Source organism: Mesocricetus auratus, unplaced genomic scaffold (assembly GCF_017639785.1).
Source record: "Mesocricetus auratus isolate SY011 unplaced genomic scaffold, BCM_Maur_2.0 Super-Scaffold_100707, whole genome shotgun sequence".
Taxonomy (NCBI): domain Eukaryota; kingdom Metazoa; phylum Chordata; class Mammalia; order Rodentia; family Cricetidae; genus Mesocricetus; species Mesocricetus auratus.
Window position 1 is genome coordinate 10,359,658 of NW_024429269.1, and position 16,166 is coordinate 10,375,823.

The 16,166-nt window shown below is 45.7% G+C and overlaps 1 protein-coding gene across 12 annotated transcripts in view; it reads left to right on the forward strand.

The window, feature by feature from the left end:
• The first annotated feature begins 10,067 nt into the window (after positions 1-10,067).
• The window catches only part of Zdhhc20 (zinc finger DHHC-type palmitoyltransferase 20), a 57,133-nt gene continuing 51,034 nt past the window's right edge, over positions 10,068-16,166 (forward strand). For 4 of the 12 annotated variants that reach the window (XR_005875087.1, XR_005875088.1, XM_013117258.3 and 1 more), the window contains exon 1: positions 10,068-10,310. Coding sequence is in view for 9 of the 12 variants with exons in the window: in XM_013117258.3 (XP_012972712.1) it covers positions 10,193-10,310 (118 nt within the window). In the remaining 3 variants the exon portion in view is untranslated. The remainder of the gene's footprint in view (positions 10,311-16,166) is intronic. The other 8 variants (XR_005875089.1, XM_013117260.3, XM_013117262.3 and 5 more) reach the window with 3 other exon arrangements.

Consider the following 16,166-nt stretch of genomic DNA (forward strand, 5'->3'; position numbering starts at 1 on the left):
AGTGCCAGGACTCGGGAGCCTGGCTTACTTTTCTGGGTCCAAGGTTTTAACCAGGACGGAGGATCTTGCTCCAGATCTTCCCAGACACAAATATAAGGTCCTTGGTCAGGGTGAGGCCCTGGTATCTTCTGAAAAACCATATTCTTAATGGCAGAAATCACAGTAAGGTCAATTGTATCCTCCGGAGGCCAGCCAATGTTGTACGTTGGCCATTCTGAAGAACAAAAAGTTCTCCAAGGTCCCTTCTTAACTTCTACAGACAGGTTGCGTGCCCTAGTTCTAATTTCCGTCTAGTGGTCAAGAGTTTGACCAAGAGGAGTACTGACAGTCTGTCCCATCATCCAAGTTACACAAAAGAAGACAAACAGAACACTCAAAAAGACAGAGAAAGCTGAAACCAGAGCCTGCCTCTTGCGGGACTTCAACACTAGGAAACAGAATCAGACGGCTGAGGGGACGCAAAGTCTCTCCTCAGCACCCAGACAAGAAATCTCCGGGCATCCCTGGACTTCCCTCAGACCTCCTGGGACATCTCCCAGGGCAACAGTCTGTTATCTCCTGACACGTCTGTCGATAACTTTCCCCTCCGTCCCGGATAAGGGAGATCATTGCTCTCACGAGCGCGGACCACTGCAAACCAAAAGTACCAGATTCAGACAGCCGGCAGACAAAGACACAGAATCTTACCTCCAAGAGGGGTCCCCAAGAATTTGGGTGGTCTCAAATCCCGGACGAGCCCCCAACTGAAAGACCCCCCCCAGAGTGGGGAGACTCTCACTCAAGTCTCGGGATAAGCCAACACCCCAATAATTCAAGAGAGACCGTTCTTGGTGCAAGCACATGAGGCTTATTCGGGGAACCAGTGTACTGGGGCCGAGCTCATGACCCTCGCAGGGGCAGAGGAGTTCGACCCCTAGTAGCTGCAGTTGGGGGTTTTTAAAAGGGAAAAAACTGAATCGGGGAGTTAGGCAAACATCATAAACATAACGGATGAGGAAGTTAAACGATAGCTTATGTCTTAACAGGAAGGTTATCTCAAGCAAGCATTCTTTAGGCATTGCACAGTTAAACGTTGAGAAGGAATGTGGTGAGCTAGTTCCTGGATAAGGGAGGGTTATCTTTTAGGTTTATCTTGAGGTCTCCGGTTTCTCAGGAGAGGGCAGAAGAGCAAGTCACTCTGTGATGGGCTAGTCGATAGGGGGTCTAAAAATGTTGAGTTGGGATCTCTCAGATTCAAGCTTGTGGCCACATAATCTGTGGTCAGGGAGATTCATGACTGGCAGGTCAGGCAGCCATCCAGTTCCCAGCTTTCTTAAGACAGTGGGGTAGGGATGAGCTTAAGTCCCTTCCTTGTGGGAACTGCTTGTGACCTCACCTAGTTGGGGACTTTTACTTTCCCCATTACATTTCAGCTGCTCCAGTGCCAAGCCTCTCTGCCTCTCATCGTGGTGATAATGGACTCTGAAACTGTAAGCCAGCTCTAATTAAATGCTTCCTTTTATAAGAGTTGCCTGGGTCATGGTCTCTTGATTGAAACTGCAGTTTTCTGTGGTCCCTAATGTATAAAGATCACACATCTCCAAAACAATACAGAGAAACCCTGTCTCGGAAAACCAAAGGGGGGGGGGAGATCACACATACAGGCAGGCTTGATGGCACATGACTGTACTGTAACTTCAACACTGCACAGAACAATCCAGGAGGAGGGAGAGAGGTCAGGGTCAGATTGAGATACATGTGAAGGTCTCAAAAACAAACGAGCAGAAACAAAACTAATAATGATAATAATAACAATAATGATGATGACAAAGAAGCAACTTTAAAGCAGACTCTTTGCCTCTTGGGTTTTTGTTTTTGTTTTGTTTTTTGGTTGGTTAGTTTTGGTTTTGGGGTACTAAGGATGGAACTATTATGGTTTTAATGTCACCTTGCTACAAATTAGAATCACCGGAGTGTGGGTCCTGGCCTGAACAACTGTCCTGATTGCCACGACTGACGTGGGCAGAAGGAAGACCATCTGGCCCTTAGTTCACTTGGCCTTCCTTCCTGCTGCCGCTTTGCCCTGCCGAGGCTCCTCTTTCCTTCACAACTAGCTTTCCCAGGCCGGCAACGTGGTTAGGGACCAGCCAATCCTCACCAACCTTCTAGGCTTCTGGCACCAGACTGAGGCACCTGCTTTGTGGACTGAGCAAGTAAGGGTTGTCAGGAGGGAGCCCACTGAAAGACAGCTCTTGTGGGACTTCCCTGCCCACCAGGACACAAAGCCTCAAGGCCAAGTACAACCAAGTTCTCAGCTTTCAAGTCTGGCTCTGCTGTTGTTACTGTTTTAAAGCCCACAAATTTGAATCTGAATAGATACATTCCCATTGGTTGTGTTCCTCAAGGGAACCCTAAGTAACACAGTAACTTGTTGTGGAGTATTGAACCTGCCTGACTCCATTTTGAAGGCAGGAGCCATTAAGTTATATTGTTAAAAATAAGTTTCTATTTACTATAATTGCTGAGTTGCTCTCTGTTTCCTGGAATCTGACATTCCCCAACCCATGACCTTGACTTTTTTTTTTTTGAGAATACCCTGACCCTCCCTGAGTCTCTCTAATCACATGACCACAGGTTTTTGTATTTTTAGATTGTTTTTCTGTATTTCTTTATCATTCCAATGTCTCTTTTCTGTAAAATTACTCATGATTTTACTTCTCAAAAGGGCCCAAGAGGTGGACTGGCTGCTTTCTTTAATCTGACTTAGGAGGGAATTGCCAGCTAGTTCTTGGGTGCACGACAATTTAAAAAAAATCAAGCTTGCTTCAAATCTGGCCCAAATTGTGGTACTGGTCTTATTCTCACCATTGGGCTTAACATATTCCATCAGAGTAGACTGTTCAGACATGGGTTTAAGCCAATAAAAAGTCTTTACTAGCCAGCTGGAAACTACACTGGAAGCAGTGTATCCCATGCCTTTCTCAGTGTTGGGGTCCCTCGAATTGAGGAGGGGTCCCTAAGCTGGATTCGTCACCCCAAGAATCAAGAGTCCACACACCAATTGATGCAACACGTAAGAGGCTTTAATTAGGCATCTGCAGATGGGCCTCTCAGTCAGCTTTTAGACCGATTGGCCCTGAGGTTCAGTTACAATCAGCTTTTAAAGACAAAAACCACAAACCTTTGGGAGGGGTCCCTATCTTGTGACTGGGGGTACGTGACTACTGACCAGGGGAAGTAGGTGTCTTCTTGTTGTAAATTCCTCAGACCTTGGTATGAGTTAATCATCTCTCCCTAAGTAAATGGTGGTTATCGTCTCCTTGTTTCCCACGAATCTTGTTTGTCCATCTCTGATGCCCTGGTCAGTTCGTCACAGGTGGTCAGCAGCCCGGAATTGGCCTTTTGTGGGCTTACAGCCCTTCTGCAATTAAGGTTGCTAAACCATACATCCCATTCTGTGGTCTTTCACTCAGGATGAGCTTTTAAGTACAAAAAAACATGCCCTGGATTGACATACTCGGTTAACAAGAACAGTTACCCAGAAGCAGAACTACAGAAGCTTAAAAAGCCTAGTTAGTGCATTTAGAGAACTATGGACTTTGGTGGATTAGGCCTTTGTTTTAGTATTAGCAGCTAGTGCTGTCTATATGAGGAGTTTTATAGCCTGAATGGCACTTCCATCATGGAGTCAGTGTGCTGAGGTCTGGGTTCCTTTTTTTTTTCCCCAAGACAGGATTTCTGTGTATTGCTTTGGAAGCTGTCCTGGAACTTGCTCCGTAGATCAGGCTGGCCTTGAACTCACAGAGATCCGCCTGCCGCTGCTTCCCGAGAGCTGGGATTTAAGGCATGTGCTACCAACGCCAGGCTAGGTCTGGGATCCTTTTAAAGAACCTGGGATCTGGCAGGTAGGAAATGTGAATGCCTTGGGGCCATATCCAGTGCTTATCACAATTCTCTCCTAGGGATATATTACCTGTGAGCTACTGCTAATAGCCATCCAGCACTGTTCTTGTCAAACATTCTAATTGTGACAAACAGTTTTATTATACCCTCCATCTTTTTTATTTTTTGTCTATAATACCCTATTCATATGAAGTGACTAAGATAAGGCCATCTTGCCCAGACTCATTTTGTAATTGCTTAGACAGTTCTCAGCTCTCTACTCCCCCCAACAGGCATGTCTGCCTTGGTAACACATTTGAGATTTCCATGTCCCTGACTATGGTCCAGATGTATTAACCAAAATAATTATATTTATACAAACTTAAATAACCGAGAGAGGTATAATCAAAATTAATTGCCCTGTTACATCTGAAATAACTATGTTCTGTCAAAATAAATGCTACTTTGACCCTCATCGAACATTGATGTAATTGTGATTTTGCCTTTTCAGGTACTATACCCCTGAGCTTTGACACCAAAAGACATTGAAGCATAAAGCCTTGGTCATTGGCCAAAAATTAAAGAACTCATGTACCTTCAATGGGCTTAGTCAGTGTGGTCATCTGGACCTCTCTCTTGTGGAATTATTGCTGGTGGGTTTAGGATGAAGCTGGACAGGAGTTGAGCACCTGCCTTTTTTGAGGCCCCACATAAAATCCCTGGCACACATACACAAATCTCAAAGCACCAGACCACTGTACACCATCGGGGATGCTAGTTCTGGTTGTCTAGAACCTGGTCCCTCGGTGACCATCAGTGAATTGCCTCTAATTCCATATTCTCATACTCCATGTGCCTCAACTTGCCTTTTTCAGTTGACAGAATCTACTGAGTCATTTGTTCCTAAAGCAAGACACAGCCCTCCTGCAGTTCTCAAAAAGACTTTTATGTGGGTAGTGCATGGAGAAATGATTCCTCTTCCATTGAGAATTCCATCACTGAGGCACCTATAATAAAAGGTTAGCAACAGAGAAGCACCCAGATGCATTTACAATTATGGTTTATGTTCTCATGGATGGTGGAGTAGAAATATGATTGGAGGAGAAAGGCATGATTTAAAGGTGATAAAACAGGAGCTCAGCAAGGCCTGTTTGTTCAGATGTTTCTTGGTGTCTCTGTGACTTCTAGGCTAATGGCTTCTTTTCCTGAGGTTCAAGAAGGGTGCTCTCTTGTGAGGGGGTCTGTGTTCCACCACTGAGCCACACTCCCAACCCCTGCACTGTTTCTTCTTATTTGTTTTGCCTGCATGTATGCCTGTGTGTGGGGGTCAGATCTTGGAGTTACAGACAGTTGTGAACTGCTATGTGGGTGCTGGGAATTGAACCCAGGTCCTCTGGAAGAAGACTCAATGCTCTCCACTCCTGAGCCATCTCTTCAGCCCTCCTCTGCAAATTTATATTTGTATCCTTTTGTTGCTGTTTTTTTGTTTTTTGGAGACAGGGTTTCTCTGTGTAACAGCATTGGCTGTCCTAGAACTCACTCTGTAGACAAGACTGACCTTGAACTCACAGAGATTCTCCTGCCTCTGCCTCCCAAGTGCTAAGATTAAAGGCATTCCATACCACTGCTCAGTATTTGCATTCTTTTTGGGGGGGTTTCTCTATATTGTTTTGGAGGTTGTCCTGGAACTTGCTCTGTAGACCAGGCTGGCCTCGAACTCACAGAGATCCGCCTGCCTCTGCCTCCTGAGTGCTGGGATTAAAGGCAAACACCACCAATGCCCGACATTACATTATGATTCTTTTTGTTGTTGTTGTTGTTGTTTTGTTTTTGTTTTTTGTTTGTTTGTTTGTTTTTCAAGACAAGGTTTCTCTGTGGCTTTGGAGGCTGTTCTGGAACTCACTCTGTAGACCAGGCTGGCCTCGAACTCACAGAGCTCCGCCTGCCTCTGCCTCCCGAGTGCTGGGATTAAAGGCGTGCACCACCAACGCCCGGCTTACGTTATGATTCTTAACACCAGGAAAATTACCTCTATGAAGTAGCAATGGAAATAATTTTATGACTGGGGTCACCACAACATGAGGAACTGTATTAAAGGGTCACAGCATTAGGAAGGTTGAGAACCATTGCTCTAGCTTGTGTGGTCTGTTATGTTTTTGTAGCTAGTGTTATATGTAGGGAGTGAGTAAATCCTTACTGAATGTATGTTGTTGAAATGGGCACAGCCATGTAAGGACCTGGGCAGGACTCAGAGGGATGACAAATCTTCTTATGGTTGGAGTAAAAATGTTGACAGTGAAAATGCCCACCGTAATTCCCCTGCTGTGGAATTATCCTTTTGTACAGTGAAGATCTGTCACTCCAATTGATTTAATAAAAAGCTGATTGGCTGGTAGCCAGGCAGGAATTATAGCCAGGACAACCAAACTAGGAGAACGATGGGAAGAAGGACAAAGTCAGAGAGACACCAGCCAGCTGCCGAGGAAGCAGGATGTGTAGAAAATGAGGTAGCAAGCCATGAGGCACATGGCAACACATAGATAAAAAATATGGGTTAATTCAAATGTAAGAGTTAGCTAGTGGCCGGCCGGGCGTTGGTGGCGCACGCCTTTAATCCCAGCACTCGGGAGGCAGAGGCAGGCAGATCTCTGTGAGTTCGAGGCCAGCCTGGTCTACAAAAGCTAGTTCCAGGACAGCCTCCAAAGCCACAGAGAAACCCTGTCTCGAAAAACCAAAAAAAAAAAAAAAAAAAAAAAGAGTTAGCTAGTAACGAGCCTGAGCTACCAACCAAGCATTTATAAGTAATATTAAGTCTCAGTGTGCTTATTTGGGAGTTGCTGGCAGGACAGAAACTTCCACCTACACCCTGCCCCAGATGTTAGTGGACTGAAGACTACACCCTTACAGAGATTAGCTAAAACTACCTCCTTGTTCAGCTATATGCAATAACCTTGACTCTCTGTTCAGCTATATATACTAAACACACTGAGTTTCCAGGGTGTGATGGTTTGGCTAGGAATGGACTCCATAGAGTTTATATTTGGATGCTTGGTCATTAGAAAATGGCCCTACTTGAGAGGGATTAGGAGGTGTGGCCTTGGAGTGGGTGTGGCCTTATTGGAGGAAGTGTATCATTGGTGAGGGCTTTCAGGTTTCAAGAGCCCAATGCAGGCCCAGTGGCTTTTTCTCTTCTTGTCTGCTGATCCAGATACAGATCTCTCAGCTCTTTCTCTAGTACCAAGCCTGCCTTTGTGCCTCTATGCTCCCCACCCCCTCACCATGATGATAATGGACTAAACCTCTGAAACTGTAAGCAAGCCCCAATTAAATGCCTCCCTTTGTAAACGTTGCTGAGGTCATGGAGTCTCAACACAGCAGTGAAGCATTGACTAAAACTCAGTCTTCTCTATCAGAGAGTCAAGACCACCCAATGTCAGCTCTTTTGTATAGCTGTCCTTCCTTTATTCCCTTGACACCCTGTTTGGTGGTTTGAATGTAACTGGCTTCCATAAGCCCATAATGAGTGGCACTATTAGGAGGTGTGGCTTGTTGGAGTGGGTGTGGTCTTGTTGGAGGAAGTGTGTTACTGTGGAGGTGGGCTTTGAGGTCTCATATATGCTCAAGCCAGGCCCAGTGTCTCAGACCATTTCCTGTTGCCTGTGGGTGAAGATGTAAGGGCTCTCAGCTCCTTCCCTGGCACAATGTCTGCATGTATGCTTCCTTGCTTTCTGCCATTGTGACAATAAATGGACTAAATCTCTGAACCGTAAACCACCTACCTCAATTAAATGTTTTCCTTTATAAGAGTTACCTTGGCCGGGCGTTGGTGGCACATGCCTTTAATCCCAGCACTCGGAAGGCAGAGGCAGGGAGATCCCTGTGAGTTTGAAGCCAGCTTGGTCTACAGAGCGAGTTCCAGGACAGCCTCCAAAACAATAGAGAGAAACCCTGTCTCGAAACCCCCCCAAAAAAGAGTTACCTTGGTTCATGGTGTCTCTTCACAGCAAGAGAAGCCCCAAGATACCCCAATAAGGCCAGTCTCTGGAGCTGTGCAGGGCCCAGAATTTATAAGCAAAATCATAACACAGAGAAATTATTTCTGTTTTACAGAGAAGCTGTGAAGGGCATAACCTTTAGCACAGTTTTATATAGAGAGATGGCAGGAAGAAAGGGGGCGCTAGCCCTCAGATAGCATTTTTTGTTGCTGTTTGTTTCTGTTGTTTTGTTTTGTTTTGAGACAGGGTTTCTCTACATAGCCCTGGCTGTCCTGGAACTCACTCAGTAGACCAGGCTGGCCTTGAACTTACAGAGATTCACCTGCCTCTGCCTCCCACATGATGGGATTAATATTTAACCACCACACACTATTGTTTAAAGTACTAAAATGTGTGAAATAACCTAGTCTCAATTTTCTGACACATATCGGTGGCAAAGGTAAATAAAATTCAGCCAGTTTTCCAGAAAGACTGCTTCAAATTAAAATTCAACATGGAATCTGGAAGCTAGGTGTATAGCCCAGTGGGAGACCAACTCAAGCACAGGTGTGATAATAAGTTAAGTCCCCAGTGAGGTGTGTGTGTGTATATGTGTATTGGGGGGGTGAGGAGGTGGAGGGTGGGGGGTTATGACAGAATTAGGATTGACAGAAACCTAGTATTAGCACTGCTGTCTGGTGAGCCAGGCAGTGCTAGTGAATGCCATTAATACTCATTTTACTAAGTCCATCATACTATAAAAGCAGTTGCCACCAGCTCTCGGGAGGCAGAGGCAGCTGGATCTCTGTGAGTTTGAGGCTAGCCTGGTCTACAGAGTGAGTTCCAGGACAGCCTCCAAAACAATACAGAGAAACCCAGTCTCAAAAAATGAAAAACAAAAAAGTAGTTTCCTTCTTCCTGGAGACTTTAGTGAACAGTAGCTAACTAAAATCTCAGTTTAAAACCCAAATTGCCAGGGTAGTAGCAGGAGGGCCAGAGAAGCTCTTGCTGCTCATGCAGAGGACCAGGGTTCAGTTCCCAGCACCCACGATTCTTAATTGTCTGTAACTCCAGTTCTAGGACTCTGATGTCCTATTCTGGTCTCCTCAGTACCAGGCACCCACGTGGTACACAGACATACCTGCCGAGAAAACACTCATTAACTAAAAAGAAAAAGAAATGTATTTATTGAGACAGATCACACACAATGTTGTTCTAGCTGACCTCGAACTCAGAGATCCACATGCCTCTTTCTCCTGAGTGCACTGGGATTAAAGCCATGTGCCACCATGCCCAGTGCCAAGTAAATAAATAAATAAACCTTAAAAAAGAAAACAAGACAACACATGCTGTCTGGGACTAGTGAGGTGCAGTATGGGAAACCTGACTTTTGAGTTTGATCCGCAGTACCCACATGGTGAAGGAGAAAATCACTCCAGTAAAATGTCCTCACCCCCCACATTCACATGTGAGCAGGCTCATGAACATGCACATACAAAGCAAATAAATGAATGTACTATCTTTTTTAGAATGTCTGGAATTATTTCTAATGATTGTGCATTATGATGCTTCACAGCAAGGCTTCTAGATTCTACTAAGAGGACAGTCATTGCTTAGCAGTAAGTAAACTTGAAAATACAGTGCCCGGAAAGGGCTGTTTATATATTCTGCTTTCACAATGTAACCTTAAATGTGGGCTCCAAATCAAACTGACATGCTGTATATGGCTTCCACCTTAAATCACAGGCACCTACCAATTCAAACAAAACATGGGGGGAAGGGCGTGGTGAGCACCAAATTATCTCGGGGGATTCTTCATTGGAGAGACATCAGAATCAGAGTCTTGTTTTCTACTATAACACTTTTCTCGCTTGCATGCTAGAGTGGGTCATGGCCTTATATAAAAAGGAACCCAATTTGTCTGGGTCCTGAAGTCCCCAGGGGAAGAGTGTTACCCAGAGAGCCGCCCAAGGAGCCAGCTAAGGATTCATTCCTGGCCACAAGCATCACCCAGTCCTGAGTGACCTCTCACACCTAGACCCCTCCCCAAATCCCGTGGGCGGGCCTGAGCAGAGCCCCGCCCTAGTCTGAGGCCCCGCCTCCTTCGACCGGGAAGCCCCACCCCCTACAGGGAGAGCCCGGCGCCGGGCTAGGGGCGGAGCGGCGGGATGAGGGGCGGGAGCGGGAGTGGGGGCGGGTCCGGGTCGGGCTCCCGGAGGGGCGGAGTTGCGGCGTCGCCCTACGCCTTTGGTCGCGGCAGCCGTGCCTCGGGGGCGGGGAAGCTGGCGGAAGAGCGGCGGGGGTCTCGGCGCCCTGCGCAATCGTGGGGAGCAGGACCTGAGGGTTACCGGAGGAACATGGCGCCCTGGACACTCTGGCGCTGCTGCCAACGCGTGGTGGGCTGGGTTCCGGTGCTCTTCATCACCTTTGTGGTCGTCTGGTCCTACTACGCGTACGTGGTGGAGCTGTGCGTGTGTGAGTACGGGAGGCGCGGCAGGCAGGCCGAGGCTGCGGCGCCGCGTTGTGGGCCCGACCTGTGCTTCCCCGCCGGTGGGCTCCCTGGCCGAGGGTTCCGGCCCGCAGTTCCCCGCCGGTGGGCTCCCTGGCCGAGGGTTCCCGGGCCACGGTTCCCCGCCGGTGGGCTCCCTGATCGAGGGTTCCGGCCCACGGTTCCCTGCCTGTAGGATTCTGGCTCTCTGCTCGTGGGGTCCCGAGTTCGGGCCTGCGCGCCGCCCACGTCCCGAGCTTCCGGGTGGCTGCGGTCGCCTTGGGGCTCCCACCCTTCTGTGACGGAATGGTCACAAAGGCCTTTCCATTAGAGAAATCGCCCATAATAGATGGCTCGTGAGGTCAATTTTGCTTTTAAAAACAGCAACAAACAACAAAGAAATCTTGCCTCTCCCAGATTGTTTGTCTCCAAACTGCGCGAGAAGCAGCGCGCGGCCTGCGGGCCCGGGAGGGAGGTGTGTCTCCAAGGTCTGCAGTGAGGGCTCATCCCGGCGACACGGGAGAGCCAGCCTTTCATTTGGCCTGTGTTGGACCCTTTTAAACGTTCATTTCCAATGTCAGTGCTGAACTTACACAACATGTTGTTTTGAGGCACAGAGAATTGAACGAGAGGTGCGTAGCACAATTAGCCTTTTCTTATTGTTTATTTTGAAGGTTTGTGTTTTTATACCTTTAGTTTTAGGGCTTTGCTTTATTTTTACTTTTGCTGCTTCCCCTATTTAATTTTTCACCACGTAGTTCTTACCCGATTTCCCGGACTAAAGGAACAGCATCACGTTATATTAAAAGGACTTATTCACATAGATTGTCTTTAACGTGGAAAGAAATTCTCTGTCAAAATACTCTATGACAGCGAATAATTGAGTATATGTTTTATACGGACTGGCTCTTTTCTGTGTTTATCTCCTGTCAGCATTATCAAATGAAAATCCCAGAAAAAGCAGTCCCTTTGTTTCCCCAAAATGATGTGATTTTAATTTTCAGACAGTACACAGTTATCTGAAGGACAGCCATCCTTTTGGGGAAAGCATATGGGGTAAATACAAAAATGAAAAAACAAAGATGGTAGACCACAGACCTCAATTGTGGGTTTGGATTTGATTAGTTTTGAACCAAGTCTTTGTTTAAAGCTTGAGTTCTGGGGGATGGAGAGGTGATGGCTCAGGAGTTAAGAGCACTGGCTGTTCTTCCAGAGGTCATGAGTTCGATTCTCAGCAACCACATGGTGGCCCTCTTCTGGCCTGCATTGCAGGCATACATGCAGGCAGAACACTGCATTCATTATAAATAAGTAAATCTTTAAAAAACAAAAACAAAAGACTCAAGTTCTGTACATAGAAAGGCTCTGGGGTGTTTATTCTTTGAGACAGGGTCTCTGTGTAATCACCTGACTGTCCTGGATCTCCATAGACAGGCTAACCACCAGGGTTTTAAATCACAACATCCTGAGGAAACTGACTGCTCCTTAGAATATTTGATTTAGAAGCAACAGTGTGCACCTGCCATCTTAGCTTGTGGAAGGCTGAGGTCCAGGCTAGCCTGGGCTACATAGTGAAGCTTTGTAGAACAAAACAATTGGGGCTTTAATCTCAGCACTAGGGAGACAGATACAGGCATATAGTGAGTTCCAGGACAGACAGAGCTGTGTGGAGAGATGTTTCAAAATGACAGCAAAAATGATTTATTTTGTATGATGTACACGGGTGCACATGGGCCAAGGCTCATTGCTTTACCTGCTGAGCCATCTCACTGCCCAAACAAAACAGTATGTCTAGTTATCTCTGAATAAATTATGTAATACCTTTCCAAATAGTAAATTTGTTGAATGCAATGACTTAGACTCATCTTTTTGAATACCAAAATGTTTGCTAAATTGTTGAGTCAATTAGAATTAACTATATTTAAATGTTTCTTGAGACAGGGGTTTCTCTGTGTGGCCCTGGCTATCCTGGAACTTACTCTGTAGGTCTTTAACTCAGAGATTCACCTGCCTCTGCTGGCATCAAAGGCATGTGCCACTGCCACCACCACCACCACCCAGCACCCTTATTAGTTAATTCCTGAAGGAACACTAAAAGATTTGGATTAACTACAAATTGCATAGCTTAACTTGGAAATAGTTTTTGTTCAGAAATACAGTGAAATGAAGTCCTTATTTTTTATTTCATTAGTCCCTTTATTTTTATTTTTTTCTCATTTCATAATTGTTTATTTGTAAATACGAACCAAAGTAGAAGTTCAAATATCTATGTCTGTATATGATAAAAGTAGGCCTGTGATAATTTTTTTTTGTTTTTGTTTTTGTTTTTACGAGACAGGGTTTCTCTGTATTCTGTTGGAGGCAATCAGTCCAGCCCGGCCTTGAACTCACAGAGATCCGCCTGCCTCTGCCTCCCGAGTGCTGGGATTAAAGGCGTGCGCCACCACCGCCAGGCTTAATAATCTCTTTATTTTTAAATGGGTGTGTGTGTGTCTGTCTGTCTGTCTGTAATCTGACCTTTAGGAGCTGGTTCTCAGTTTCTACCCTGTGGGTTGGGGGTGGTTGAACTCAGATCATTGGGCTTGGCAGTAAGCCCCTTGACTCGCTCTTGCCTCTCCAAATAAAGGGGGATGAATGTGAACAGAGGAGTGCTATGTGTTAACTGCCGCAGAGGAGCATTTGCTTTAGTCTCCTTTCTCCCAGCATCTCCAAACGTAGGCGTGTCTCCAGATGAAGGAAGTGAGACTGAGCCAGTGGATGGACATTGCTTAGAACACAACTGACTGGGAAGTGATTCATCTAAGCTCCTGGCTTTCAGAGTGTGATAAGTGAAAAAGTAAAGAACCAGGAATAATACTGAGTTTTAGTGTTAGATTGGAATCCCCCTTGATTTTCTTTCTCTTTCTTTCCCCAAGCTGATGTTTGAGAATGCTAGTTTATACAACATGATTGGTCTGTTTGCTTGCTGTGCTGTAGTGGAAACCCAGAGCCTTCCTTCATGAGGAACACCTTTCATCAGTTTTCAGGTATTTTTTCTTAGCTAGATTTTTTAAAGATTATATTGCAAGGGTGCCAGTTTTGCTGTTAAGGTGCTGGTAGTGTCAGGATTCTGTGTGCTGTCTAAGAAGAGCCCCCATGTCATCATCACCACCGCCCAGCAAGAAAGAATTTTTAATAGTTGGCCTTTTAAGATTTTATTCATTTTGATACAGAGGCCTGTCTTTGTAGTTCAGGGTAGCCTCAAACTCACTGTAGCCCTCCTGTTTTTTCCTAAGTGCTGGGATTGTAGGCTTGTGTCCCCATACTGAGTCTGTATTTTGTACTTTCAAGAGAAAGCTGATATACTTCCTATATTTATTTTGGTTTTTCAAGACAGGGTTTCTCTGTGGCTTTGGAGGCTGGCTTTGGAGGCTGTCCTGGAACTAGCTCTTGTAGACCAGGCCTCTGCCTCCCGAGTGCTGGGATTAAAGGTACACCACCAGCGCCCGGCCTATTTCCTGTATTTAAAAATCCTTATTATGGGCTGGTCAGTGGTGGTGCATGCCTTTAATCCTAGTACTTGGGAGGCAGAGATGGAGGGATCTCTGTGAGTTTGAGGCCAGCCTGGTCTCCTGTGCAAGTTCCAGGACAGCCTTCAAAGTTACAGAAAAACCCTGTCTCAGAAAAACCAAAAAAACAAGAAACAAAAATCCTTATTATGATTGTGCTGCATAGTTTTATGTCAGTTTGACACAAGCTAAAGTCTTCTGAAAGAAGGGAACCTCAATTAAGATGCCTCCATAAAATCATACTGTATGCAAGTCTGTTTTTTTTTTTTTTCCTTCAGGTCTTTCGAGACAGGGTTTCTCTGTGAAATAGTCCTGGCTATCCTGGAACTCACTATGTAGACCAGACTGGCCTTGAACTCACCGAGATCTATCTGCCTCTGCCTTGAAAGTTCTGGGATTAAATGTGTGTACCACCACTGCCTGGCTGGGGGTTTTCTTAATTAATGAGCGATGGGGGAGGGCCCAGCCTATTTTGGGTAGTGCCATCTTGCCATCCCTGGGCTGGTGGTCCACGGTTTATAATAAAGTAGAATGAGCAAGCCGTGTGGAGCAAGCCAGTAAGCAGCCCCCTCCATGGCCTATCATCCAGGCTCCTGCCCTGTTTGAGTGCCTGTCCTGGCTTCCTTTAGTGATAGACTATGATGTGGAAGTGTGAAGAAAATAAACCCTTTCCTCCCCAACTTGCTTTTGGTCATGGGGGGTTTCATCATAGCAACAGTAACCCTAACCAAGACAGTGACCATCATTAATATCATGTACATATATTCAGTGTACTTTTGTTTGTTTGCCTGTTTTTTTTTTGTTTTGTTTTTGTTTTTCGAGACAGGGTTTCTCTGTATTGTTTTGGAGGCTGTCCTGGAACTCGCTCTGTAGACCAGGCTGGCCTCGAACTCACAGAGATCCGCCTGCCTCTGCCTCCCGAGTGCTGGGATTAAAGGTGTGCGCCACCAATGCCCAGCTTATTGCTGTACTTCTAGAGCCTAAAATAGGAGAAACAAACAAGCAGGACAAGGAGGAGGCTGGTGACGTCTTCCAACCTCACCCAGCCTTTGTTTTTTAAAAGATACTGATATAAAGGAAATTCTGGTGACCCTCTGGGTTCTTAGTCTCTCCAATAAAAGAATTGAAGAATGAACTCAAATAGAAGCACATGACAAATTTATTATAATTAAAAGCGAAATTACCGGGCAGGCAGGCTGTAACCCTCAGCAGCCGCCTGGAGGAGGAAATGGAGGGTAGACAGCGTGACGTTTGAAAGGGTCAGGAAGCCCAAAATGACAAGGCAAAGGTGCAGAGTTAAGCAAAGAGGTGGAAGAAGGAAGTGGGCTTCTGGAAAATTCAGAAAACAGTGCTTCAGAAAAGGCAGCAGACTTGATGACCTGCTGCATGCCTGCCATCCATAAAGTAGGGGCAGGGATTCTGGCAAAGAACCATTCAGTATCTCACTAAGTGAGTGGGGTGGCCCTTTAGCCAGTGATAAAACCAGCCCAGCTTGAATGTTAGGTCTCCACCCAGGCCAGAAATTCCATTTCTACCTAGGGAGTTTCTTCCACTCTTAACAACAAGACCTCAAGAAAGGCAAATGCAGGTCTTACTGTGTAGCCTGGCTGTCCTGGAACTCGCTCAGTAGACCAAGATGGTCTTCAGCTTACAGACTCACTTGCTTCTGCCTCCCGAGCAGTGGGGTTAAAAGTGCTCCACCACATCCTGATCTTCACCAGATCTAAAACCGGTATCTGTAGTTATTTGGCAATTAGGGGCATGAAACAACTTTGCTTTCTTCTAGTTTTGTTGAGCATCTAAAACTGCTCCCAACTGGTATATTTGTAAAAATCACATATTCTAGTGAATGGACAGATATATTAGCAGTGAAACAGAATGCCGTATTTAAAAATAGACAATACTTAAAATCTCTTAATTCCTCAAACCCTAGAGGAAAAGATGGGACAGCTGCTTAAGTATCTAGTAAGAGAAAACCAGTAGCACGCCTCACTGTTGAGAATTGACTACACATGGATAAAATCTGGTTTTCCTTGAGTGTGTTTACCTTAGTTATTATCTGTCTGTCTGCTGGGGGTTGAAGCTGGGGCCTGGAGCCTGCTTTGCAAGCACTGTTCACTGAGCTAAGACCCGGCCTTTTACTTTCACTTGTGAAGAGTAATCTGAAGAATTCTGTGTAGTCTCCCCCAGATTTCCTACATGTCGTTATTCCTCCCTTTCGGGTTCACCAGTTATGTCTCCTGAATGTTTGAGAGTGAGCTGTGGATGCCATGGCTGTTTACTGTAAATATTGAG